General features: G+C 58.2%; 17 protein-coding genes across 17 annotated transcripts; 8 read left to right on the top strand and 9 right to left on the bottom strand.

Annotated features, from left to right (window-relative positions):
* Window positions 1-1646: 1646 nt before the first annotated feature.
* On the bottom strand, window positions 1647-2382 carry AYL99_11825 (hypothetical protein; the record flags this gene model as incomplete). Its single annotated transcript, XM_018843329.1, has 2 exons — window positions 1647-1749; window positions 1850-2382. The coding sequence occupies 2 exons, from the start codon at window positions 2380-2382 to the stop codon at window positions 1647-1649; spliced, it is 636 nt and encodes a 211-aa protein (XP_018687312.1).
* A 2300-nt stretch (window positions 2383-4682) lies between these two features.
* Window positions 4683-6467, top strand: AYL99_11824 (hypothetical protein; the record flags this gene model as incomplete). Its single annotated transcript, XM_018843328.1, has 1 exon — window positions 4683-6467. One exon carries the CDS (start codon window positions 4683-4685, stop codon window positions 6465-6467), a length of 1785 nt encoding a protein of 594 aa, XP_018687311.1.
* Window positions 6468-6550: 83 nt separating this feature from the next.
* On the bottom strand, window positions 6551-7611 carry AYL99_11823 (hypothetical protein; the record flags this gene model as incomplete). The annotated part of the gene is made up of 2 exons (XM_018843327.1): window positions 6551-6610; window positions 6673-7611. 2 exons carry the CDS (start codon window positions 7609-7611, stop codon window positions 6551-6553), a joined length of 999 nt encoding a protein of 332 aa, XP_018687310.1.
* A 126-nt stretch (window positions 7612-7737) lies between these two features.
* On the bottom strand, window positions 7738-9033 carry AYL99_11822 (hypothetical protein; the record flags this gene model as incomplete). Its single annotated transcript, XM_018843326.1, has 1 exon — window positions 7738-9033. The coding sequence occupies one exon, from the start codon at window positions 9031-9033 to the stop codon at window positions 7738-7740; it is 1296 nt and encodes a 431-aa protein (XP_018687309.1).
* A 60-nt stretch (window positions 9034-9093) lies between these two features.
* AYL99_11821 (hypothetical protein) lies at window positions 9094-10091 on the top strand (the record flags this gene model as incomplete). The annotated part of the gene is made up of 2 exons (XM_018843325.1): window positions 9094-9473; window positions 9509-10091. 2 exons carry the CDS (start codon window positions 9094-9096, stop codon window positions 10089-10091), a joined length of 963 nt encoding a protein of 320 aa, XP_018687308.1.
* A 167-nt stretch (window positions 10092-10258) lies between these two features.
* On the top strand, window positions 10259-11248 carry AYL99_11820 (hypothetical protein; the record flags this gene model as incomplete). The annotated part of the gene is made up of 1 exon (XM_018843324.1): window positions 10259-11248. One exon carries the CDS (start codon window positions 10259-10261, stop codon window positions 11246-11248), a length of 990 nt encoding a protein of 329 aa, XP_018687307.1.
* Window positions 11249-11303: 55 nt separating this feature from the next.
* On the top strand, window positions 11304-12206 carry AYL99_11819 (hypothetical protein; the record flags this gene model as incomplete). The annotated part of the gene is made up of 1 exon (XM_018843323.1): window positions 11304-12206. One exon carries the CDS (start codon window positions 11304-11306, stop codon window positions 12204-12206), a length of 903 nt encoding a protein of 300 aa, XP_018687306.1.
* Window positions 12207-12271: 65 nt separating this feature from the next.
* Window positions 12272-13384, top strand: AYL99_11818 (hypothetical protein; the record flags this gene model as incomplete). The annotated part of the gene is made up of 1 exon (XM_018843322.1): window positions 12272-13384. The coding sequence occupies one exon, from the start codon at window positions 12272-12274 to the stop codon at window positions 13382-13384; it is 1113 nt and encodes a 370-aa protein (XP_018687305.1).
* Window positions 13385-13426: 42 nt separating this feature from the next.
* AYL99_11817 (hypothetical protein) lies at window positions 13427-14056 on the top strand (the record flags this gene model as incomplete). Its single annotated transcript, XM_018843321.1, has 1 exon — window positions 13427-14056. The coding sequence occupies one exon, from the start codon at window positions 13427-13429 to the stop codon at window positions 14054-14056; it is 630 nt and encodes a 209-aa protein (XP_018687304.1).
* A 144-nt stretch (window positions 14057-14200) lies between these two features.
* On the top strand, window positions 14201-15383 carry AYL99_11816 (hypothetical protein; the record flags this gene model as incomplete). Its single annotated transcript, XM_018843320.1, has 3 exons — window positions 14201-14576; window positions 14614-14801; window positions 14853-15383. The coding sequence occupies 3 exons, from the start codon at window positions 14201-14203 to the stop codon at window positions 15381-15383; spliced, it is 1095 nt and encodes a 364-aa protein (XP_018687303.1).
* A 443-nt stretch (window positions 15384-15826) lies between these two features.
* Window positions 15827-16495, bottom strand: AYL99_11815 (hypothetical protein; the record flags this gene model as incomplete). Its single annotated transcript, XM_018843319.1, has 1 exon — window positions 15827-16495. The coding sequence occupies one exon, from the start codon at window positions 16493-16495 to the stop codon at window positions 15827-15829; it is 669 nt and encodes a 222-aa protein (XP_018687302.1).
* Window positions 16496-16541: 46 nt separating this feature from the next.
* AYL99_11814 (hypothetical protein) lies at window positions 16542-17105 on the top strand (the record flags this gene model as incomplete). Its single annotated transcript, XM_018843318.1, has 1 exon — window positions 16542-17105. One exon carries the CDS (start codon window positions 16542-16544, stop codon window positions 17103-17105), a length of 564 nt encoding a protein of 187 aa, XP_018687301.1.
* Window positions 17106-17398: 293 nt separating this feature from the next.
* On the bottom strand, window positions 17399-17629 carry AYL99_11813 (hypothetical protein; the record flags this gene model as incomplete). The annotated part of the gene is made up of 2 exons (XM_018843317.1): window positions 17399-17502; window positions 17524-17629. The coding sequence occupies 2 exons, from the start codon at window positions 17627-17629 to the stop codon at window positions 17399-17401; spliced, it is 210 nt and encodes a 69-aa protein (XP_018687300.1).
* Window positions 17630-17695: 66 nt separating this feature from the next.
* AYL99_11812 (hypothetical protein) lies at window positions 17696-18646 on the bottom strand (the record flags this gene model as incomplete). Its single annotated transcript, XM_018843316.1, has 1 exon — window positions 17696-18646. The coding sequence occupies one exon, from the start codon at window positions 18644-18646 to the stop codon at window positions 17696-17698; it is 951 nt and encodes a 316-aa protein (XP_018687299.1).
* A 106-nt stretch (window positions 18647-18752) lies between these two features.
* On the bottom strand, window positions 18753-20525 carry AYL99_11811 (hypothetical protein; the record flags this gene model as incomplete). Its single annotated transcript, XM_018843315.1, has 2 exons — window positions 18753-19826; window positions 19896-20525. 2 exons carry the CDS (start codon window positions 20523-20525, stop codon window positions 18753-18755), a joined length of 1704 nt encoding a protein of 567 aa, XP_018687298.1.
* An 82-nt stretch (window positions 20526-20607) lies between these two features.
* On the bottom strand, window positions 20608-21724 carry AYL99_11810 (hypothetical protein; the record flags this gene model as incomplete). Its single annotated transcript, XM_018843314.1, has 2 exons — window positions 20608-21181; window positions 21207-21724. The coding sequence occupies 2 exons, from the start codon at window positions 21722-21724 to the stop codon at window positions 20608-20610; spliced, it is 1092 nt and encodes a 363-aa protein (XP_018687297.1).
* A 42-nt stretch (window positions 21725-21766) lies between these two features.
* Window positions 21767-22449, bottom strand: AYL99_11809 (hypothetical protein; the record flags this gene model as incomplete). Its single annotated transcript, XM_018843313.1, has 2 exons — window positions 21767-22303; window positions 22357-22449. 2 exons carry the CDS (start codon window positions 22447-22449, stop codon window positions 21767-21769), a joined length of 630 nt encoding a protein of 209 aa, XP_018687296.1.
* Between the last annotated feature and the right edge of the window lie 2818 nt (window positions 22450-25267).

Here is a 25267-nt window from a genome sequence, read left to right as displayed (position 1 = left end):
ATCGACTGCTGATGGATCTGTCGCGCCCTCGGCGTTCGGCCTCAAGCTCCTCCCGGAACATCCATGGGCATACGTCTTTGCGTTATCTCAATCTCCGGCTTCGCGGCCATGGGACCGGCGGCAATGGTGTCAAGGTCACCGATCAACGGTCACCAAGCAAACAGCCAACAGCCAACATCTGTCTCCTTCGCTATACGCAATCCGCCATGGTTTTTTTGGTGGGAGGGAAGCGTCTTCTCTCTGCTCATGTCTTGGAGACAAACCATTGTGGGATCATCGAACTGTCCCGTATTGCCACTGCCTTCCTTTCTCTCTGACCATTGTTCTCACTCACTTTAAAACCAAAGACCAACCCAATTTTCGTCACTTTGCTCTCCTTTGCTCTACTTTGGAGACAGTTGGTTAGCTTGACTCGCCCACCCCGGCACGGCATGGCACGGCTTCAACATGACAAACACCACACAACACCAGACGACCTTGTCCACCACATACATGCGTAATGCGTCTCTGTCATTGTCATTGTCATTGTCATTGTCATCAACACCTGCTGCTGCTGTACCTTGATCCGTCGTTGAATTGATTGATTGACCACTCCCCTACTCACCTACACCATCCCATCGTCGTATTCGATTCGACATTCGACATTCGACATTCGACATTCGACATTCGACACTCGACACTCGACACCCGACATTCCGGCCCCCGTGGTCCAATGACATGACCGGTGGTGCGGGTGGCGTGTCTAGTTTCGTCTTCTTCGCGACCGTTCGTCCTCGAGACCATTCGTCTTCTCGATCATACTGTAATGTCGCCATGTTGTCATCGTGTCGCCGTTCTGCTTGTTTGCTCGCTTGCTCGTCGCCGCTGTGACGTGGCATCGCACGGCATGGCATGGCATGGCATAGACAGACTCGAGTTCCGCCTTTCCTCCCTTCCTCCCTATCAACTCACCCCAACCTATCGTGGAACCTTGTGGGCGCATATCAAGGATGGCTTATTGCAGATAGGCAGTGCTCAGTGATAGATCGATTCCGTGGTAATAAGGATCGCCTGACGTATAGCAGTGACAAAACTCAAAGCATAAGGGAAGGATACTTCTCCTGGGAGTAGCGTGCTCTTCCCTCGCGGGTCGCTTCTGCTCTCTTTGTCTGTTTGTGATAGCGCAGTACGTACCATTTGCAACAATCACCCCCTCGAGCGAAGGGAGGGGCTGAATTGTCGACCGATATTGTCACCGTCGTCGTCGTCGTCATTAAGGTATCGTCGCTGGGGAAGCCAGAGCCAAAATCACACGACGAAGCCCAGAGAAAGGAATGAAGGAATGAAGGAAGAAGGATACTGGGCTCATTTCCCATTCGGTGTCCTGTGGCAGTACCCGCACCAGCACCGGGACCGGCATCAGCAAGGAGCAAGCAGCAAGCAGCAAGTAGTAAGCAGTAAGTAACAAGCAACAAGCAACAAGCACGAAGCATGAAGCATGGCCCGGCGGCCCATCCGTCCGTCCGTCTGTCCTATGTATGGCTGTCCGCCGCTGCGTTCATTCGGGATGCCCTGTCTGCCCATATACGCGAAGCCATCTTTCCATCCATCCACGCAGTCATCCGTCCATCCATCCATTCAGTCAAGTTTTGAGGTAGTGCCTAGTGTCAAGCACTGGCCCTCGACGACAACCAACCAACCAACCAACTGGGGATGCGGATGCCGCGGAGGCGGGCGGCGAGGGGGTCGCTCTCGTCTTCCATCAGCACACTGGTTTGCAGAGAGATCCGAAGGAATTAGCATACACTGACACACAGACTGAAGTAGGTGGATGGATGGGGGATCTCCCGCAGCCGCAGCATACACTTACCGTATGTCGAGGTCGTATCTGATTTCGAAGTTGTGCGCTTCAAACTTGCACCAGGTGAAGAAGTGGATGGCCCTGACCCACTGTCTCTCACTCCGCTCCAGCGGCTGGTGGGAGAGGCTCAGCGAAAAGGGCGCGAGCACCCCCAGGCCGACGCGGACCATGTTGTAGTGCCTGATGTAGGCCCAGACGTACATGCGGCGGAACTCGTGGTCGTCGGCGGTGGTCGCCATGGCGTACCAGACCATGACGTGCAGCATGCCCAGTGGGGTGCCCACGGAGTGCATTATCCCACACTTCATGGCCTCCTCGATCCTCATGCCGTAGAAGTGAGCCTGGATGCGGCGGCGGGCCTCGGTCAAGAGCAGGTCCAGACCCTTGTTGTGGGCGGCCAGGAATCGGATGTACAGCGTTTCCTCGTCGGTGGTGTCCTTGTAGAATTTGCGAATTCGGCTGATTTCCTTGTGGAACACCTTTCGCTCCTCGTCGATGTCGAGGTCCTTGGGAGGAAGGTTGGCGGCGGCGAAAGTGACCATTTTGGACACTGGTGAGGCAGAGGGGTTTTGGACGGATCGCGATAACCAAGAACGACGGAGACGACGATGACAATAATGGAGAGAAGAAGAGAAGGAAGAGGAGAGGTTTGTTATCAGTAATTTCAGCAAGGGGGCTTGAGTGACAGATGAGATGGGTATATAGAGGCAGTCGAGCATGTGTAAGCGCTGACCCAGGTAACCATGACATCAAAGTGAAAAGCGCTTGACTTTGGAATGAATGTGAAGTGACAAGTGAAGCCCGAGGGGGGGCCGGCTTTTTCCTTTCCGATCTATTTTCATTTCTTACCCTTTTCCAATCTCTTGATCTCATATGGTGTCAATCAGAGCCGATGTGACGGTGGGTGGGATCATGATTGTGATTCATGCAGTGGGAGTTTTTGAGACCAACCGGATTCATTTCAGTCAGGAATATGGACTCGACTAACAACCACTCGATCACTCGGAGCGTTGGGCAGAGAAAGGGGTTGGTTCCCCTGGAGCTGCAAGAGTGGGAATATTGCAAGACGAATCGCAGACGCCGTGCTGATGGCCGGCTTCTCATTCGCTATGCCAACGCCCATGGCCTGAGCCGAATGCATAAAGCAGCTAAAACCATCTCCGACGAGAACGTCTTCGACCTGTTTGCGGTTGAGTTCAGTGAAGCCACCCGCTCTCGGACCACAGGAGGCTGCTGACTCGAAAATGGAAGCTGCGTCTGCCAACGTCTGCTGCCACCGGCTCATGGATTGGTCGTGTGACTCCTCTGGAACAGACCTTGACTGGTCTTCGCTGAGCTCTCTGCCAGTCGAAGGAGGACCCGTTGATGGTCCTGTAAACCATTACCTCACTCTCTTCCACGCTAGTTGTAGGTCAGTCCAATCCAGCAGAAAAAGTGCAATGTCCCTTCGCATCTGCAAGGCGGCACGGGACTTTGCAAGGAAAGGGGAATCATCATAGCGGACACGACATTTGGGTTCGGTTTGGACCAGGAGACGGACGAGGTTGTGCTTGTTGATGAGGTACTTACCCAAGGCAGCTCAAGGAATTGGTCACAACTCCGCTTACACGCTCGGCCCAAAGCCACGAGAGTTTTGACAAGCAACCCGGCGCGGGATTGGCTGACGGACAGACAATGGCCTCAAAAGCAAACAGGGTGTAGAGATAAATGGCTGAAGATGTTGGTTGAAGCCACTCCATGCAAGCAAGATACCTCGAGGCGTTCCATAGTCTTGACAGGGAAACCTCTGCAAGAGACTTTCCAAGAAATCTGAGGTGGAGGCAACATATAGTAAGTAAGTACATTTTGAATTTCGACTGCAAACACATACACCATGCATGCATACCTGCTGCATTTGGCCTGCATTTCCTGTATCAAAATTTGATCTGAACCGCCTTCACACACACTTGGGTTCCCGCATTTCTAGCCCGCCTTGCGAGGTGGGACACGCGGGTGCCGTGTCAGAGGTGAGTTTCGGTTTGCAGCGTGTTGCTCGTCGATCGATGATGCGACATGTAGGGGGTCCATGTTATATTACTTCGATGACTGAGCTTGCGCTTAACGGATCTCGTCCTCTTCCGCTCGGCACTCTTTCCGTTGTCGCCGCCACATTGCCTCCGTTGCGATACAAATCCCACATTATACCCGGGAGATTTGACTGCGGAAAGCTTTGGGCTCCCGATCGACCTGTGCCGGCGTAAAATGGATCCCAGCGGTGGTGTTTCTGGACGCAGGAGGGGGTGTTGTAGAGTCGCCATTGGGGCTTGGGGCCCGGGAGGGAAGAGAAGAGGTAGCCATACATGAAATGTCCCAGCACGGAGACGAAGGCCAGGCTCGGGATGGAGATGGTGGCTTCCCCGTCGACTGTCGAGGCAATGGTTATGGTATGCGGTTGCGATAAGAGCGATGGCTGTGCCCTGTGTCTATGGTGAGATAGAATGGACCGTGAGGCATAAACCGTTGGGGACTCCTTAAGGCGCCACCGAAGCGAGTAGGGTCTTCCGAAGAGTCCAACGAGCCTGGGGTGGTTCTGGGGGCAGCCCTGGGGATTGCCTGCTGGAGGCCAGAGACGTCGCCATCGCCGCTCACAAAGTGTAGAAGTATTGTGGCCAAATATGTATTGTTTCGCTGTCAATCACAGAGACCTGTGCTCGACTGACCACGACGAGTGACTGTCCACAGGGTCTTGCAACCGACTTTGACTCTCAGTCTGACCAGGGTCTGCGATCCCATACTTCCGCCTTTTCAGCCCACCACGCGCAACATCAGGGAGGTGGGGTGCACCTGGTGGACCGGCTCGGAGATGAACATCAACGCGAAGGTCAGGAAGCGCTCGAACAACGAGGCGGTGGTGAAGGTGACGAGGGTCAGGACGAGGATAGTGCCCGGGTATATCCTGGCGGTCTCGGACGAGTACGGCTTCGACGGCGCCATCAAGAGCGTGATGTACGACGTGGACATGGTCGAGGTTAGGTCCATCATGATGGTCAGGGACGTGAAGACGCACATCATCGCGAGGAGGTACACCAACGACACCGGGGATTCGTACGCGGCCGAGTTCGAGATCGAGGGTAAGGCCACCAACAGCGTCGTGAAGGCCATCGTGTGCATATGTACGGGTATCGTCGGCACCGTCCCCTCGATGAGGGGGATGATCGACCCCGAGTACATAAGTGACATCAGGGCCGCCGACCACGTCGTGATGGACGTCCCGAATATGAACGGGTATAAGGGCCAGTACATGGCCAAGGCCGACGGCGTGAAGGTGTACGTCCTCTGCTATACGTTCGGGTACGTGGTGTGCATGACCGACCCGGAGATGACGGTGTTGTCATGCATGGTCACGATCGACGGCATGAACATGTCCGAGTTGACCAACAGACCCGACGTCGTCGTGGCGGAGATGATCGTGGACGGCTCCATGGTGTACATCGACACCCTGGGCATCGACGGCAGCGCGAAGGCGTCCATGGACACCAGGAGGAACAAGTGCCCGGTCACCACCAAGACGCCGTATATGATCTATAGGAGGGTGTGGGACAGGATGCCGACCACGCTGGAGTTGCAGCTCGAGCCCACGCCCAACGATGGGATCGTGCTCGTGAGCAACTACAGGACCCTGAGGCTGAAGGAGCCCACGGTCGACTTGCTGTACATGGACGACAAGCTGTGCGCGTCCGACAGCGGGGTGATGGTGCCGGTCGCGAACGGGAGCGTGCACATGGAGCAGGGCACGGTATACGAGATGGACGTCGTCAAGATGGCGGACACGTCGATGGTCATGCTCGTGCGCCCGAGGCAGCGTGTGACCAAGAGGATGCCCAACCCCATGGATGTGGTCAGGCGCGCCGTGGTGAGCGCGGTCAGAGACCCGATGATGGACGCGGTTCTATTGGACATCACGGCCATGTCGTTCGCCATGCGCAACCGCGTGTACACCATGGCGCAGTCGCGGGTCCACGAGAAGAGGAAGGTGATCGTCATATTCGGCGCGGGCAGGTTCCAGGAGTGGAGGCAGATGATGGTCAGCGGGTTCTCCTACATAGCGATCGACCCCGAGATCAGCGTCGAGGACCTGTCCAGGCGCATGAAGAGGGCCACGATCATGCCCTACGACTTCAAGAGGAAGTTCGACGACCAGGTGATCTCGATCTCGAAGAGGGCGACGACCGTGCTCTGGGCGAAGTGCAGGTCCGAGGTGTTCATCGACCGCACCATGCCGACGAGGACCATGGCGATGATGAGCATCCCGGCGGTGTTCTCGTTCAGTATCTCGTACCACATCAAGGTTATCAATATGCTCAGGACCGAGGGGGTTCCCATGTTCGGGTGCGGGTTCGTGCACGACGCCATGCCAAGATCGGGCATAGGGCGTGGTCGCGTTACTATAAGGCCCGCGGGGACGGGGAGGATATCGCGGTCGGACATCATCTCGACGTTCGGCAAGTCGACGTACGTGGAGCCGTTCCTAAGTAGGTCCGGGGTACCGGGCCTGGTTTTGGTCAAGGACGCGATGCCCGAGCTATGGAAGACCGTGGATTCGAACACGTACGACATCATGGACAGGGCCGTCATCATGTCTGCGTAATGAACTTGATCCCGAGCGTGACCGAGTCCGACGTGTTGTATATGTACACCTCCGCGAACACCGCCAAAACCAGCATCGAGTACCTAACTATCTTCTCCGTCGAGGGCGGCTTCGGGTACGGGTAGTCGTAGCCGATCACGGTCCTGTTGCAGACCGGGCAGCTGGTGAACACCACGTAGTTGTCCGTCATGATGGCGTCCCTCACGACCGACGTGCAGTTCTGCATCACAATCGCGAGCAGCTCCCCCTCGGACAGCCTGGGCGTGCCCATCCTGTACCTCCCCCTCGGGACGGTGATCGACCTGAACACGGTGGAGAGGTAGTGGTGCTTGAGCGCGGCGATGTGCCTGAGCTGCAAGATGCGCATTATCCCGTACGTGGCCCTGACCGTCCTCAGCTTCTTAGTGGTGTCGGTGAACGTCAACCTCTTCCCGCGCACCACTACGTCCCCTTTCGGCAGCCTAGGGGTGACCCTCTTCTGGTCCTCGAACGACATCACGACCGCCTTCCTGGGCCTGTGCATCTCCTTGGTCCTGAACGCCTCTATGGAGTCGAATATGTTCGTCACCGCGGCCATCTCCCTGACCTGCCCCCCGAGCCCCCTCGCGAGGTTCTTCGTACTGATCAGCATGTTCGGCTTGAACTCCTTGCCGGTCTTCTCGTCGATGATACTGGGCATCTCGTCCTCCGGCACTACCGACGTGACCGTGACCTCGTACGGGAGCAACTCCCCGACGGTGAACTTCAGCCCGTGCATAATCCCGAGCTTGTCGCCGATCCTGAGCACCTTCGAGGCCACGTACACCACCGCGATGGGGTCGCCCGACCTGCTTATCTCGACCTCCAGCACAGTCCCCTCGATGGCGGGCGCCCACCAGTACTGGTCCTTGACGACCATGCCGACCCTGACGTACCCCACGTTCTTGGGCAGGGGATAGTAGATCAACCCGGACCAGGAGAACATCCCGGACTCGGCCAGCTCCTTGGACACGACGTAGGCGTCCTCCGTGTTCAGCGTCCTGTTGACGAAGGCGGTCACTATATACTTGCCCGGGAACACGATCGGAGCCGACTCCGTGGACATCTTCGAAAGCGCGCACATAAACGGGGTCATGACGAGGGGCTTGCTCTCGCCCGTGGCCATAACGGTCGCGTCGCCCTTGACCGGCGTTAGAGATATGGCCTACCTCGCCATCTGGACCCCTAACCCGAGCCTGGGGTCGGCCGTCCACGCGGCGAAGGGGATATACTAGACTATGGAGCCGAAGAACTACTCGGGCTCGGACTCGCGCTGGGGGAAGCGCATGTTGGCGAACGTTATCGTGTCGGACTTGTGAACCGAGACAGTGTCCACTATCGGGCCCTCGTACTTGATATCGTAGTCGTATAGGTCCGAGCTCATCCTCACGACCTTCCACCTGACCGGGCGCACCAACACGCCCGTGGCCACCGAGATGTTAATGAAGCTGAACCCCTGGCTGCGCCTGAACACGTGGATAGTCGGCATGTTGACCTCGCTGTACTTCTTCCACTCGTCCACTATCGCCCTCACGTCCTTCTCCGAGTACGTACTGCAGTACCCTATGCACCTCACGACCCAGTTCTTGGGCGCGATGCCGTTGGGCCTCTTGAGCACGGCGAGGATGCTCGACGCGATCTCGATCGTGCGCCTGGTCTTGATCCTCACCGACACCCCGACGGCCAGCGTCCGCACCTTCCCGCTGGACTTGGAGGACGGGGTGTAGCACGAGTCGAGGAACCCGTCCTGGTCCGGCTTCGGCATCCTCTCGACGAGGTTGGGCTCGGAGTCATCCCCGGCCGCGGTGCCGAGCGAGATCACGGTGTTGTCGTGGCACACGCCGATGAACCCGTAGTTGCACTCGAGGTCCTCCAGGGGCGGGTAGAGGCTCTGCCAGAAGCCGCTGTCCGACGAGTGGTTCATGGCCTCCGTCACGGCTTGGTTGTTGTACGCGCACATCGGGCCGCCCTCGCTGTAGAAGGAGGCCGTGTACAGCATCATGTCCGACACCCTCGACGTGGGGTAGACAGCACCGGGATCGTCTCCAAGGACCCACTTCAACGACCCCAGGCTGGACCTCACGACCGCGTCCGCCATGACGTCCTGGGACACGTCCATGTACTCCCACTCGCACACGCACAACTCCCCGTTGACCATCAGCCCGTGGCCCACGACCGGGGGGTACACCGCCATCCCAAACATGCGCCCCTTGCTGATCCCCTCCCCGTCCGACTCCGGGGTCTCGGATGACGTCGTGACCCTGCCTCTGTTCATCTTGTAGTGCCTCATGGCGTTCCTGAGCGGCAGCAGCATCTCGACGTCCCTCGGGAACTCCCTCAGGAGCGACGGCATGTTGATCGTCACCTCCACCTTCCCGCCTCTGTTCGCGTTTCTGTCCGTCATGATGCTCGTGACCACGGTCGTGTGTGCATCCAGCGTACCTGACCCGTTGGCATGTAGACGTCGAACATCAACACCGGAACCTGCGACCGCGAACGGGAACCTGACGGTGTCCATCTCGACGCACATCCACGTGACGGCGTCCATGATCAAAATCACGAACCCAACAGCGGGCTGAACAGGTACGCGACCATCGTAACCAACATCATGAGGGTCGAGGTCGTCGCCTGCATGATGTGCACCACCACATTGATCATCGCGTACCCGATCAGGAGCGCGTCGATGGTCGTGTACATGTCCCAGGACGCGAGGGTGCCCCTGTTCAGGATCACGGTCTGCGCACGATGCTCATCACGACTGCCTCGTGTTGATGGCGATAACGTGAAGGTGCCCATGTGCATCGGCGTATCCATGGTCCACACCTGGTGCGCCTACAAGAACGGCTGCGAGTACATGACCACGACCCTGAAGGTGAACAGCATCGGCAACGCCTACGTGATCGAGCCGTTGTCGACGATCGAGGACGACACCACCCGGAGCATCACCATCGAATGCCTGTCCAGGGACACGGAGCTGTCCGCGACGCCGTACATCGACGGGTGCTTCTTCAGGGCCGAGTCAGCAACGTCCTCATGACCGAGTTCACGTTCGAGATCACGCTCAAAACCACGAGCGTCACCGCCGGCTGGTACAGCACCAAGAACATGGCCACCAACACGTACAACGGCGAATCCGCGACCATTTGCGCCGTCGGGAGGTGCCTCATGTGCAATGGCATGATCATGAGCTGGCTTGTGGACAAGAGGGAGGCGGCGGTCCTCATCAGACGGAGCAACACGTTCGCGTTGGTGTGGAACATCGCGTGCAGCGTCTGCAAGATGAACCAGAAGACGCCCGTCAACCCGAGCGCGGTCAGCATCACCCACTTGGTCGAGTTCATCGCCGACCGCGCGGGATGCTCGCCGGGGAGGGTGACCACCGCGTGCGAGGGCGCGTGCATCGACGTCCGCACGTTCATGGACATGTTGCCGGACGGCAGCGCCATCATGTACCTACACATGCCCGACCACGGGTGCGCCGTCATGAACTTCTGCGGGGGCAGGAACTACTACACGTCGGGGGACACCTACGACAACAGGGACAGCGACAGCTACACGTACGAGAGCGCGAACGGGACCATGTACGGCGAGACCTACACGGCGTGAGCATCGTGACGGGCCTGATCACGTCCAAAAACGTGCACGCCTACAACCGGTTGTCCACGCACACGCCCATGCAGGCGTTGACGATTATGTGCAGGATCAGGACCACCACGTGTCCATGGTGCTGGACGCCCGGTCGGGTGTCCTACATGCCGTGCGTGTACACGAGGATGTCGGTGGACTGCGTCAGAGACCTGAGCTCCGGCACGGAGACGGTCAGCCGCCAGAACATGTACAGGTGCTGCAGGACGTGCATGACGCTGGACCCGACCTTGTACGTGCAGCCGTCCGCGGGCATCCTCAGGGCCCTGATCGACCTCTCGACCGTGAACAGCCACTTCACCGCCATCGAGGCCGAGTTGGCGATCAGGTCCACCGCCCCGGGCAGGGTCAAGCCGTTGTTCATGAGCATGTTCGTGAGCGTGCCGGAGTTCAGGGACGGCATCCTGCGCATACTCTCGCCCTACGACGTGGCCAGGTTGATGGACGCGGGGTTCACCTCGTACAGGGAGGGCTTGACGAGGGCGGAGATGCTGACGTGCATGCCGATGTACAGGAACCTGTTCACGGACGGGTCGTGGCTGATGAAGATGAACAGCAGCGGGTACACCGTGGTGGTCGTGAGCAGGCACTTGGACAAGTTCTCGTTCAGGAACAACTACCCGCGCAGGTATACGTCCTGCAACAACAGGTGGACGGTGGTCATGCTGTTGGCCGTCGGCAGGAACGGGACCAGCGACGAGGAGAGAATGATGTACGAGAGCAACTTCAGGTCCAGTATCAGGGGCAGGCACGGGTCGTTCGTGATGGACGGGAACGAGATCGTGGTCATGGACGAGGAGAGCATCATGATCTGCCTGCCGAACGCCGTCATGTGGGCGGAGAGCACCACGGACGGGACTCCGACCGTGACGGTGTACATGAGGAGGTGTATGTTCAAGTCCCTGTTCCAGATCGAGTCCCGCGACAGGGTGTCGACCTCGTACACCTACCTGAACGGGCGGATGGAGACCATCATGGACGTGTATCTGTCCAGGACCGAGTGCATCGAGGGGGACGCGGAGAGGAGCGTCTGGAAGACCGAGGGCAGCGGTGTGATCTCCGTCGTGTGCCCGTTCGCCGACCCGCTGATGAACCCGAACATGGTGATGTCGCTGTAGCTGCCGCCGTGGCGGACGCCGACACCACCACGTGGTTGGAGAAGTCACCACCACCATGGCGAACACGAACATCACGACGGGCATCAGGACCAAGAGGGTCACGTTGGCCGACATGGTGACCGGGATCGCCCAGTTCAGGAGCGAGCTCTTCTCCATGCTCTCGGCCACCGAGGTGTCGATAACCGTCCGCGTGTGCAGGGACACGCTGACGCAGACGGAGATGGTGAGGTATTTGAACCCGGTCAGGGACATGGGCATCCACACAAACACGATCATGGACTTGGTGTCGGTGGGGTACGACTGCATCCTCATCGGCATGGACACGTTCGACATCATCTCGAGGATCACGAGCCCGTTCGAGTACTGGGTCCACTCGATGAACCCGAAGACGTTCATGTTCGTGTTGATGATAGCGGACAGGAGGACGGACTCGAACTGGGGCGTGAACGAGCCCAGCGACGTGGTGCTGTACGACATGGAGAGTCAGACGAGGTACTACAAGCGGATCGGGTCCATCAACTTCGTCGAGGACATGGTCGGCCCGAGCCTCATGAACAGCTACAGCTGCGGGAACACGAACCCCATCACGCTCATGTGCCCGAACACCATGGTGAGCAGGTACAACAACATCTCGACCATGGTGGACAGCACGGCGCTCATGCGCATGGACGACCTCGAGTTCATGATCAACAACATGCTGATGCGGACGAACGACAACACGTACTGCACCGGCTACATCAACCTGACCAGGGACCCGTTCAGCGTCGTGAGGATGGACGCGTTCAGGGACGTCGACGCCGGCCGCCGCACGAACCTGTTCATCAACGACGTCCGGCCGGAGGACACGCGCAGGACGAGCATCCAGTTCATATGCATGCACACGAGCATCAACGAGCCCGACGTCTCGCACCGCGACCCGTACATGCTCAACGACATCGTCATCTTCTCGTTCCCGTAGCTGTGCACGCGCGCGATGATGGTCACGCAGATCCCCAAAACCGCGGTCATCACACGCTCACCGACATGATCACGCTCAAGGTCGTGTTGGAGACGGTGCCGGACTTCAGGTTCGGCCTCTACAGCCTCGTGGGGGCCACGTACACCTCCACGATCGAGCACATGGTGTGGGGCAGGGTCACGCTGTCGGGCGACAACATGGTGAGGTACCTCAACCCCGTCAGCGACATGTTCCTGTACAAGGACATGATCAACTCCTCGATCATGAAGGGGTACGTGGTCACCATGATGGGCAAGGACTTGATCAGCCTGGTGGAGAGGATCATGCACCCCATCAAGTACTACAGGTCGGGCAGGTGGATGAACACCATCACGGTCCTGCTGCTGATCAGATACCGGGCCATGGTCAGGGACTACAGCACGTTCGAGAGCTGGCAGATGGGCCCGTTCATGGTGCAGAAGGTGGAGGTGACCAAGTACAGGTACGTGGCCAACCTCGCGGACATGTTGCGCGACATGGAGAGCGACATCATCATCAACAACCGAGTGGACGTGCGCCTGCCGTCCGACAGCTTCAACCCTCTGTACCTGTACAGGGACGGCAGTGTTATGCCGGTGCCGGACGTGGGGGCGGTCCACGACACGGCGTTCGGGACGGGCGTGGTCATGAACAGGCTGCTGGTCGACCAGGTGGAGCTGCCCGCGGACGACGGCACGACCACGCTGGAGATGATGATGATATACATCGACGTGAACAGGGACCCGTTGGTCGCGAGGGTCACCTTCACGTTCCGGCCCAGCTGCGACTGGCTGACCACGTACAAGGCCACGTCCTACGAGACGCTGACGGACCCGTTCAGGGACTTCGAGGGGCTCGAGGCCGTCGACAAGAACACATTGATGATCACCGACACACACGCGTGCTTCCACATGATGCCCTTCATGCTCTCGTGCCAGCCCACGAACAAGCCCGTGGACTGCGGACCTCTTCACGAGCCTCGGCCAGTTCACGTCTCTGACCATCTCCATCACCACGGCGACTTCGACGCCGACGAGATGTGGAGCGACGACGACGAGGTGGTCGACGGGTCCGGCATGATACAAACCTACACCGACGGGCACACGAACGCCGACGAGGACAACCCCATCACCACGGTCGTGGTCATGCCCACGGGCTAGAGGCACAAGGCCTTGACGAAAAGCATCGTGACCACCACCATCATGGCGACCACGAAGGTGACCGTGGACATCCGGACGATCATGGCCGTCGAGCCCATCGAGTACAGCATCTACTACTACCTGGGGGCCACGTACACGTCGATGATGGAGCACATCCTCTACGGCTCGATGACGCTGTCGGACGCGTCCATGAAGAAGTTGCTGCACCCGATGAGAGACATGCCGGAGTACGAGGACTGGGTCACGGACAGAATTAGGCACGGGTACTCGGTACTCCTTATCGGTAAGGACACGCACTACCTTATGGAGAGGATTATAAACCCGATTAAGTACGCGAAGATATACACCATCGGTAGGACGCTCGTGTTGTGGATGGCGGTCGTGGACGTGACTACGGAGTGGTACAGGCGGACGAAGCGCGTGATGGAGACGTACGATACCGGGTTCGGGGCCATGTTCATCAACATGACCAGCAACTGGTTCGTGTACGTGCCCATGATGGAGGGCGTGAACATCTACGCGCCGTGGCACATCAACCCGCGCACCAACAGCGCTACGAGTACGACGTCGGATTCGCACCCCGTCTGGTTCGTCTGCTTGTGCATGATTCTGTTCACCCACACGATGAAGTTGTCCAACGCCGGCTTGGGCTCGGTCGCTACCACCATGTAGACCATGGGCGAGAACTTGCTGATGATGGGACTGTTGTTCCTCCTCGTGGTCGTCCTGATGACCAGGTCGATGTGCCTGTCCTACATCGCGACCGCGGACAGCTGGTCTATCTCGTTCGTCCTGGTCACCTCCATGTCGTAGAAGATGAAGGTGGTGTTCGTGGTCACCTCCATGTTCGTCATCCTCTTGGCCACCGTGTCCACGGTCGTGTGCTCCGTACAGGTGTCGAACCCCGCCCTGAGCGTCATCGCGTTGTACTCCGAGAACGCCGACGTCCTGCTGCACCCGTGCATGGAGCAGGACTTGAACCTGAAGTCGCTCGTGTTCGTGCCCGTGCTCGGGGGCATCCACATGTCGTCGGTGCTGAGCCAGAACGGGTTAGTCCTCCTGGACCTGTGGGTGCGGTCGGAGCCGGGGTTGCTCGTGGCCCTAGTCGAGGGCGACGTCACCCCCATGTCCGTGGTCGGCATCGAGTATGATCAAGATCACGATCACCGCGATAGAGTGGCAGTCCAGCATCGTAGGGATAGTCTCTACACGACTTCGAGTTGGTGCAGGTCACCGCCGTCGACGGGGTCTGGAATACGTGTTCACACCGCACGGCAACATCATGTCGGACATCGAGGAGATCGACCGCCTGATCGATTTCGGGATCAGCAGCAGCACGACGAGCAGGGGCGGGGACGATAACGAGGGTGAGGTCGGGATCGGGAGGTCGAACGTGGTCACGGAGCTGACGGAGGCCGTGATGACGATAAAGATCACTATGGAGATAATGGAGAAGCGCATATCATAGATAGAGCTCGAGATCGAACGTCTGAAGGCTGACGGGCCCGCGGAGAGGCACAGGAACGTCGCGAGGTTGCCGGACCCGGACGCGTTAAGGCACACTAAGTCACCGGCGTTCGGCCTGCGGAGGACGAACACGGACACGACTAAGGACGAGGACACCGAGTCGTTTAGCACCGTGAGCAGGACCAAGAGTGAGTCCTCGAGCAGGATTAGAGATATGGAGGCGTCCAGCTACATGAACAGAAGCCCGAACGCGGCTGTGTTCTCGATATCGTCGCCGGCATTGTTTAAGACTAACTCCGCGACGGCGAATAGGGGCTATAGCAACAAGATGACCCTGTGGGGCACCATATTCACGTCGCTAATGGTTGCCTGCATGACGAAGTACATCCAGGTCACGGGCGAGAGCGGGCACATCATCGACGAGGTGCCCCTGATGAAGGTCTACAACGCCATCGTGCCCGAGTTGTACAGCAGGATCAAGTTCGGGGAGCTACCCGCGGTCCAGAGCCACGAGGCGAAGCTGCTCTCGTAGATGTTCTCGAGGACGAACAGGAACGACGTCCCGGAGACCACCGCGAAGTCGTGGTGGAAGCTGTCCCAGCACACGGACGGGCAGCAGTGTATGTCCGTGATCGAGAGTATATTCACGGCCGCGAAGATGGTGCCGGAGGCGATAATGCACCCCATCTCGCAGTTGGTCATGTCCATGGACCAGCCCGTGGTCAGAAACGGCCCCAACGGCCCGACGTTTTCCATCCCTAAGAGCACGCAGATACCCCTCATCCCGACCAGCATGGAGTCGTTCTGCAGGTGCCTGAAGATGAGCTCGCTCAAGGTCTACGTTAAGTACAGGCTCGCGGGCGACAACGAGGGCAAGACCGTGGCCAGGATGATGGAGACGATGAAGGACACGGAGATGTTCGACTCCAAGAACCTGTACAAGGGCAAGAACCTGCTTGGGGAGATGTCCAGCTCCTAGGGCGTGGACACACTCCCGCCGGTCCTGGTCTTCCGCTCCATCCTCTCCCTCATTATCCTGATGTTGCGCGCGTGCATGCTGCTGACGTCGATCACGGGCGCGTTCTTGCGCACCATCATGGACCTCTTGAAGTCGTAGGACGACGGGTAGTCCGTGTGCAGCTCGGTGACCACGCATCTCTGCATGTTGCTGGACAAAACCCCGATGTGGGGCGGCATCACCTCTTCGCGCGGGTACAAGTGCGTGTCCGCCGCCCCGGGCAGGTTCATGAACTCGGCGTAGCCCACGGGCCCCCTCGACCCGATGAGCCAGAACGCGCTGCTGGTGTCGATCATGGTCCTGAATCTGTCGATAGCCGACCATAGGTGCATATACGTGTTGGGGCTCGTGTTCTGCCACGGCACCGAGAAGTGGTTGACGTCGTAGTTCTCGGCGCTGATCATCCACATAATGACGTACACCCTCTCGCAGTCGGGCGGGTCCGGCAGGTTACGCCAGATAGTGTGCGTGAACGCGTAGAGGCTCTCGTACACCCCCACGAGGTCGTCTAGCTTCCCGGGGCTGATGAGGATGGAGTCCGTGTCGATCGTCTGCCTCTCGCCCACGTACACAGGCACGGTGGCCAGCCTCTTCAGGGCGGCGATGATGTTGTTGCTCAGGGACATGGCTATGGTGACGGTCTAGATCGGATTGTCGTACTCGTCCAAGTCGATGGTGATGTTCTCAGCGAAGCTCTCGGACCAGTCCGCACCGGCGTCGATAGTCGTGACCGCGTCCACGTTCCTGAGCATACGCAGGAGCGTAGTGCTGAACATGTGCATCATCCTGCAGTCGAAGCACATCCTCCTCAAGTTCATAAGCCTGATCATGTGCGTGATCGCGTTTACCACTACGGTCGTGCACTCGGGCTCCTACCTGAACAACGTCCTGATCCTGCCGTTCTTCACGTCCACGACGGCGTTCCTGATCCTCATCACCGCCTTGCCCGGGTCCGAGGCCAGGGTAGTCTCCATGATCATCCTCCTCTCCCTTATCGCGTTGCTGATACTGATTATCGCCGTGGAGTTGGATACGGACATCACGACGGAGATCAATATGTCCTCGGTGCCCATTATCCGCAGGACCTCGTTCAGCTCCACGGACGTGCCCGTCGTGACCATCACGTTGCTCCGGATCTCGCTGGCTATGAGCCTAGTCGTGAGGACGGACCAGTCGACGTTCATATATATGTTAACGTGCGTATTCGCCGTTAGGACCGTGGTGGCGACCTGGTAGAGCTGCTCGCTCAGGGACATGTATAAGGATACGTTCCCGTTAGTGAACACGAATATCTGCATGACCTCGAACAGGTACTTGACGATACCTATATGCCTCCCCGACATCACGTTGAAGCACACTATATTGAAGCTGTCCCTCGGCGACTTCTCGTATATTATGCCGATCTCGATCAGGCACATGACGTCGACTATAATGCTATACACGACCTCGTTCTGCCTTAAGCTCGTCTTCGGCGTTAGGATGTTCACGAAGTCCGTGTTCATCTCCTCGACGGTCGTCGGGATCATAGTCTAGTCGGTGGGCACCCTCTCGTGCGCGTACACGTTCCTATTCTTGCCCATAGTGTGGTTATATCTCTTGCTCTCCCGCGCCATATTGAGCAGCTCCTCGACCGCTAACGCGTCTCTTATCCTACCGTTGAACGTCAACCCGTCTTTTAATATGGCGCCGACCCTATCCTCCAGCCACTTGATCTTCGAGGCGATGCTGATCACGTCGGAGCCGATCACGTTCGTGGACATCTTAGCGGTGATGTTCACCAGTGTAGGTGTAATAGGTTCTTAACGCACTTACGGTCCTACACACGATCACGGTAGCGACGTCGTCAGTATGTACTCCACGTGGAGCTTCGACAGCACGAGAGTTAGCTCGACTAGGCCGAAGGTCTCGACCGGGTACGCGCAGCAGGAGAGGGATAGGAGGACTAACGCCATCGAGCTCGTAAGGACGATAAGGAACGCCGTGATGAGCGAGTTGCCGCCGCTGACGGCGTCGGAGATCCTGTCGATCATATTCAGGTAGAGAGGGGTCCCGTCGCTAGACTCGTTCACGGTCATAATAGTGGGCGCGTTTAGAAGGGCTATGAACTTCAACCCGATCGTGGAGGGGTACGAGCGTAGGTATATACCGCTGGTCAGGTGGGAGTGCCCCGACGTCGTGGCGACCTTATGAACGATCGAGCCGATGGTGTCGAGTACCATCATCAGGGGCAACAGTATCGACGTCAGGTACGCGCACGACATATACTCTACGGAGCTGGAGTGTATCGAACCGATATCCATGACCACGTATATCACTAGCGTTAAGCCCGACAACGAGATCTGGGGTAGATGGGCCGGGTGGTTGGTCTGGCGCGCGTCTAACGACCAGGGCTGGCTCGACTCCGTGTGCTCGAGCTGTAACGTCTCCTCGTCCCTGTTCGCGGTGAGCTTGCACATGCCGAACGCCAATATAATCCACCTGGTCATGACGCCCGAGACCATCAACATCCTCGCGATCCACGCCGGGAGTATGGCCACCAGCATGAACGTGACCGTCACTATGTCCACGGGCTCCTCTACGAGGATGATCATCCAGCCGGCTATGCGTATCGGTAGGAACACGTCCCTACGCCTATTCGGGAACGGGTCCATGCACTTCTGCGGATCCCCGAACGACATCGAGCTTCTATACTCGGCTGCGTACAGGATCGTGAAGAGGGTCTTGGAGACGGACACGCACTCGTTCCTGTCCAGTATGAGGATCATGAGGCCGAACATGGTCTAGGTCACGTCCGAAAACATGATCTGCCAATGACGGTGCCCGTGGTGATGGTCGCGCTCATGTTCTTTTTCTGACCCTGTAGACGATCATCTTCACGTCCGGCTACTTCGTCGTGATGGTCGACGTCTTCCTGCCGCTGGTGGCGCCCCTGAGGTTGCCGCTGGTCGGAATGCGCTTCAGCTCGGAGTGAGGACGCTGTTGATGGCGACCAACATGTCCAGGGGCCCGTCCACCCCCACGTTGACGGACAACGCCACGGGCGCGTCCATGTCCCCGAGCACCCACGCGGGGCTGGGCACGTTCACCAGCACGGTCCTGTTCACCGACAAGTTCATCATCCCGTGGCTCATCAACTGCAGCCGCATGTTCCTCGGCGGCAACGTGAACCTCATCCTCCGCGAGTTCATGCCCACGCACATCTCGACGGTGATCGAGATGGTCTTCGTCAGGTCCACCTCCAGCGCCACGCTCCTGCCGATGTTCGCGTCCATCTGCACCACCACCATCGTCACCATCACCGCTGTCGTCGTGGCCGTCATGTGCCTGTAGTTGGTCGTGACCGTGCACGTGGTCGCGAACGTCATGATGGTCGTCATCGTCGTGCTCGCCCCGTTCTACTGCACCATCGCGTTGACCCTCATGCTCATCACCGGGTGGCTCATGACGTTCGTCGTCAGGATGCTGTCCGAGAGTCGGAGCCGATCCCGATCTTCCTCTCGATCCTGACGGTATTGGTGATCCCGGTGCCGATATGTCGCCGTCCAAGAAGATGATGCCGTGCCCGGTCTTGTTCCTCACCTCGGTCACGCCCAGGTACGAGACCCTCACGACGTGGATGATGTACTGGACGACGTCCTTATAGTGGTTGTCGCACTCGGGCTGGGTCGTGACCGTGTTCATGCCCTTGCACGTGTCGCAGAACGTGAACTTGAGGCTGTTCCTGACGTTGTTCCTGTTGCTCTTAGCGTGGTTGTGCAGCCACACGTTGACGGGCGTGTTCGGGTACCTATTCGGGTCGTACTCCTTGCACGCGACCAGCACCGGCGTCATGCCCTTGCAGATGACGCAGGCCTTGATCAGCCTCTTGCACATCTCCGGGTGCGGGGCCGTGCGCGTGGTCAGCGCGCTGGTCCTCACGGTGTACACGATTTTGTCCGCGGTCACGATCAGCGTCGTCTACGTGTTGATGGTGTTGTTAAGGAATAGGTCGGTCAACGCGAACATGTACGACGTCGTGATACTGACCACGGCCGGGTTTATATTGACCGTGGCGTACTTGACCCTGACCCTGAACGAGACCAGGCACGAGGCCTCGCCCCTACCGATGACCTTGGTCATGCCGCCGACCCCGCACGCGGTCCTTATGATCAGGTCGTCCCCGGACTTGGCCGTGTAGATGAACTTGGTCCTGGGTATGTCCTTCAACACGCCCCCGTTCGTGTCCATATTCAGCCAGCAGATCCCGTCCCTGATCTCGCCTACGCGCCCGCACATGTTCAGCGCCGCGTACATCTTGCTGAAGGCGCTCATGGGCAGGCCGATGCGCACGTAGGTCGTCGTGTGGCTGATAATGTTCTCGGACGGCAACAAGACCAGGGCGTCGGTCACGACGATGTCCAGGGCCACCCAGCCGTCGATCAAGCCCACGATGGACACGTCCTTGTACCCGACCGACTCCCCGTGCCCGGCCCTGTCGAGCGACCAGTTGGACTCCTTGTTCATGAGGCTGAACCCGATGACGTAGCTGTCCGTGACGAGGTTCGAGAGGTACCCCGGCTCCATCACGTCGTTGGCGTCGCCCTCCCCCACGCTGACGAAGACCCCGTTCACGTCCGGGTGGTTAGTCTTGAGCGCGACGGTGTCGGTGATGTCCATAATGTTCCTGTCACGCTGGCGTTGATAGTGCCGTTCGCGTGCTTTTTCAGCTCTGCGCCAGGATCATAGCTGCAGCCGAGTGCTAGTACGAGCTCTCGATGGCGTCCAGCAGTATGAAGATGAGCTCGCCCGAGGACATCTGCCTGATCTTGACCACGACCATGCACACGATGATGTTCTTGTCCGAGTGCTCAATTATGTCCCTCATGGTGATCGAGCTCGTGAACACGCCGTTGTGCCGGTACCATATGCTCCCCATGGCCACGTCGTCGTCGTCGAGTATGTCCCACTTCAAGGTGATGCAGACGATGTCGTTGTTCGAGTCGACGGTGGTCATCTCCACGGGGATGGGCGGCGACATGGCCGCGATCGTGGACGTGATGGTCACCAGGGGCACATAGGCCGACAGGGTCCTGGGCATGTTCGTGCGGATGGACGGCACCCAGTCGGGGATCACGATGGCGCAGTTGGGCATGGGGAGCACCCTCTCGGCTATCATCCCCTCGTTGGCGTTGCTGTTCATGGTCGAGTGCGCGGTGATGTCCATGATCGTGTCCGGGAGTCTGTCCGTGCTGGTCGCGGCGTCCGTGTTCAGCGTCAGGCACACCTCGTGGACGGGTGCGTGGTCAGCGGGCTGTTCTTGTTTTGATCGTGCGCTAGGCCAGCGTCATGCCCCTGTACGTGTCCATCATGCCGTTGATGTCCGTGTTCACGAACTTCTTCGTACCGACGCCGGTCAGCGAGTCCGTCCTCGCGGGCGGGGTGATGTGCGTCTGCACGAACGTGATGACGTTCATAGGCCTGTCCTCGGTGTCGTAGTGGATCGGGAACCCGTACTTCGCCCTCTCCAGGGTCAGGTTCGTCATCCCCATATCGATCAAGTTCCGGTAGAAGCGCATCACCGGGGGCACGTCGCCGCACACGTCCGTCGAGTCGCGGATGCCCATGGCCTCGTTCTCGACCACGCAGTTGCCGCAGAACAGGATCTTGACGGAGCCTGTGGGCATCGTGCCGTACCAGTCCATGTGCGTGTACCAGAACTTGTACGAGTGCTTGGTGATGCACATCCCGGAGGACCCGCCCCTGCACATCGACACCGTCTCGCGGCTGTTGAGGCACTTGTAGCAGATCGTGTACTCGCAGCGGCACATCTCGGACCACATGGGGGTGTGCGCGTACAACTCGTGGTTTTTGAACATCATCACGTGCGGCGTGGCGAACGTCAACATACACACGTGCGTCTACGCGTCCACCGCCGCCTTCATCCACCAGACACAGTCCGTGGTCTCGTCCATGCTCTTGAAGAAGGCCACGGTGTTCTTCCTGTCGATCCGCATGCCCCTGTACGGCCTCCCGTTCACGGGCACCTTCACGGTGATGTCCAGCGACCTCCTCCTGTTCATGAAGTTCACGATCTTCGACGCCCTCAACATCTGCATGGCGTTGGTCAGGGACGTGTCCGCGCACAACTCCGGCTCGCTCACCAGGCACACATCGCACAAGATGGGCACGACCAGGATCTTCAACTCGTACGACGGCTCGTGCTTGGCCGCGATGCCGCGGATCGTCTCAGTGATGGACATGCACATGTTGTTGCGCGGGCACGAGTCGATTAACTCGAGCGAGTACAGACAGAGAGTGCAGACCGTGAACGTGATGTTGCACATGTTGATGACCGTGACCAGGTGCGTGCGCAGCTGGCCGTTTTGGTCAACAACACCTCCGTGTTCGCGCTCATCTACACGGTGTCGGCCTTGGGCGTCTAGGGGTCCTTGTGGCTGGTCAGGTCTATGTTCAGCTCCGTCATCTTGGTGCCGTCCGCCGGGCCGACCAGGTAGACCGTCAAGTTGATGTTGAACGCCGCCTTCAGGACCGCCTCCTTGATGTCGTCCGGGCTGTCCCTACACATCGTCAACGCCGTCATGGACGTGTTGTCGCCCACGCAGTCGGTGTGGCACGAGACGATGATCGTCTGCCTGTTGATGCAGTCGCTGGGCGCGAAGAGGACGATCCCGGGCGCCTCCTCGGTCCTCTTGTCGCAGGGCCTTCAAGGGCTCACGAATGCGTTTAGGAGAGGTCTTCGAGGGGAGGAGAAGGATTCGGTCTGACTGAGGGCGATTCGAGGGGCGTAAATAGACTGTGAGCCGTGAGCCCTTTGGGACTTCTCAAGGCGGCAGTGAAGCGAGTAGTTGTTCCAATGGTTTAATAGGCTTCAAGGTCGTTCTGTTGGTGGTCTTGAGGTGATTCTGTAGGTGATTCTGCATTCAGGAGGCGATTCTGGGATGGTCTTGGATGTGGACCTGCGGGTGATTCTGCATCCTGGAGATGGCCTTGGAGGTGATCCCGTGGGCTACCATGGGGATTGAATGCCGGGCACCAGGAACACCACCATCATCGCCCACAAAGTATACAGGTACTGTAACCAAGTAGGTACTGTTTTGTTGGCTGCCCACTGGGTCTTGTAACCAGCTTTGGGTGCGAGTCTGACCAGGGTCTGTGATGCCGCAGTTCCACCTTTTCTTTGCAACGCCAGCAGGGCCTTCAATGGCTAAGGATTGCATCGAGAAGGGAGCCTCGAGAAGAGAGGATCACCTCTAGGGCCACTCCCAAGGCCTTTCTTGCCACAGTTCCACCTTTTCTATCCCACGCCAGCGAGGTTTTCAAGGACTGAGTATCACGTTGAGGAGAGAGCTTCGAAGGGAGGAGAAGGGTCCGGTCTGATCAGGGTTTGTAAGGTCAGAGTTCCACCTTTTCTGTCCAATGCCTTCAAGGGCTGAGGATTGCGTGAAGGAGCAGGCCTCGGTCTGACTGGGGGAGATCTAAGGAGCATGAAATAGACTGTGAGGCGTGAGCATTGGCACTCCTTAAGGTACCAGCGGAGCCAGTAGAGTGTTCCCAAGAGTTCAATGGGCGTAAGGGTCGTCATGGTGGTGATCCTCCAGGCCCATCCTGCATCCTGGACGTGGCCCTGGAGGTGATCCTGCAAGTGATCATGGAGATGATCCTGCAAATGGTCCTAGGAGGGGTCCTGCGGATTTCCTGCTGGGCATCAGGAACGGGACCATCGCCCCTAACAAAGTATACAGGTATTGTATCCAAGCAGATATTGTTTTTCTGGCAACCGCAGAGCACTGAGCTCGGCTGACCGCGACGAACGGCTGCCCACGGGGGCTTACCACGCCAACTTCAATAGCGAGTCTGAACCGCGTCTGTAATGGCAGAGTTCCACCTTTTCTATCCAATGCCAGCAGGGCCTTCAAGGGCTGGTGATTTCTTCGAGGAGAGAGGTTCGAGAAGAGAGGAGAAGGGTTCGGTCTGGGGGCGATTCAAGGAGCGTAAAATAGACTGCGAAGCGTGAGCCCACTGGGATTTCTCAAGGCACCATCGAAGCGAGTAGTCTTCCCAAGGGTTCAATGGCCTGAGGGTCGTCCTGTGGGTGGGTCTTGAAGGTGATTCTGTAGTTGATTCTGCATTCAGGAGGTGATTCTGCGGTAGTCTTGGAGGTGATCCCGCAGGTGATTCTGCATCCTGGACTGGCCTTGGATGTGATCCTGCGGGCGATCTTGGGGATTGCCTGCCGGGCACCAGGAACAGCACCATCGCAGCGCACAAAGTATACAGGTATTGTATCGAAGTAGGTATTGTTTGTTGGCTGCCCACTGGGTTTGCAACCGACTTTGGGTGCGTGTCTGACCAGGGTCTGTGATGCAGCAGTTCCACCTTTTCTGTCCAGCGCCAGCAGGGCCTTCAATGGCTGAGGATTGCGTCGAGGAGAGAGCTTCGAGAAGAGAGCTTCGAGAGGAGAAGAAGTGTTCGGTCTGACTGTGCGCGATTCAAGGAGCGTAAAACAGACTGTGAGGCGAGAGCCCTTTGGGAATCCTCAAGGCGCCAGCGAAGCGAGTAGAGTCTTCCCAAGGGTGAGTGGGCCTGATGGTCGTCCTGTAGGTGGTCCTAGAGATGATCCCGCAGGTGATTCCGCATCCTCCATGTGGCCCTGGGCGTGGTCTTGAAGGTGATCTTGTAGGTGATCCTGACCGCGGTCCTCAGGATTGGCAACCGGCCACCAGGAACGTCGCCATCGCCGCCCACAGAGTGTATAGGTATTGTAGCCAAGCAGGTGTGGTTTTATGACAACCACAGAGACCTGAGCTTTGCTCGACTGACCGCGGCAAATGGCTACACTGGACCTTCTCACGCCGACATTGACTGCCAGTCTGCCCAGGTCTGTGATGCCACAGTTCCGCCTTTTGCGTCCAGCGCCAGCAGAGTCTTCAGGAACTGAGGATTTATTCCGACGAGTGCTTCGGGGAGCGTTCTGCGAGGAGACGAGAAGGGTTTGGACAAACTGCGAACCATTGGGAGGCCTATGAAGCGGTTAGTTTCACGGTTCTTCAGCCCAGCAGGCAGGGGCTATTTGGAGGAAGGGCATAGGCGGGTTGGATGTTGCCAAACGAAGCGGTTGAGACTGCTGAGTGAATATTGGATGTCGTGGTGGCGGGGTTTGTGGATGAAAGCCGAGTTGGAAGCGGGAGTAGCGGCATGAGATGGTAATAACATGCCAACAGAGAAAAAGCGCAGTGTCACGGCCAGGTGGTTGCCATGGTTACTCCGCACAAGGCTGGCTTCCCCACACGAGGTTGCCCAGAATGCGCTTTTATTTCTCGTAGGGCAGCCGCCACCACTGGTTACATTCCTTCGTCTCAGAAGTCATAACACAATTGCACCCTAACAGTGTCTTTTTT

The sequence above is a fragment of the Fonsecaea erecta genome, assembly GCF_001651985.1.
Source record: "Fonsecaea erecta strain CBS 125763 chromosome Unknown Scaff17, whole genome shotgun sequence".
In the NCBI taxonomy this organism is placed as follows: Eukaryota; Fungi; Ascomycota; class Eurotiomycetes; order Chaetothyriales; family Herpotrichiellaceae; genus Fonsecaea; species Fonsecaea erecta.
Note: the sequence above shows the minus strand (reverse complement) of the source record. Positions and strands in the feature narration are given on the sequence as shown.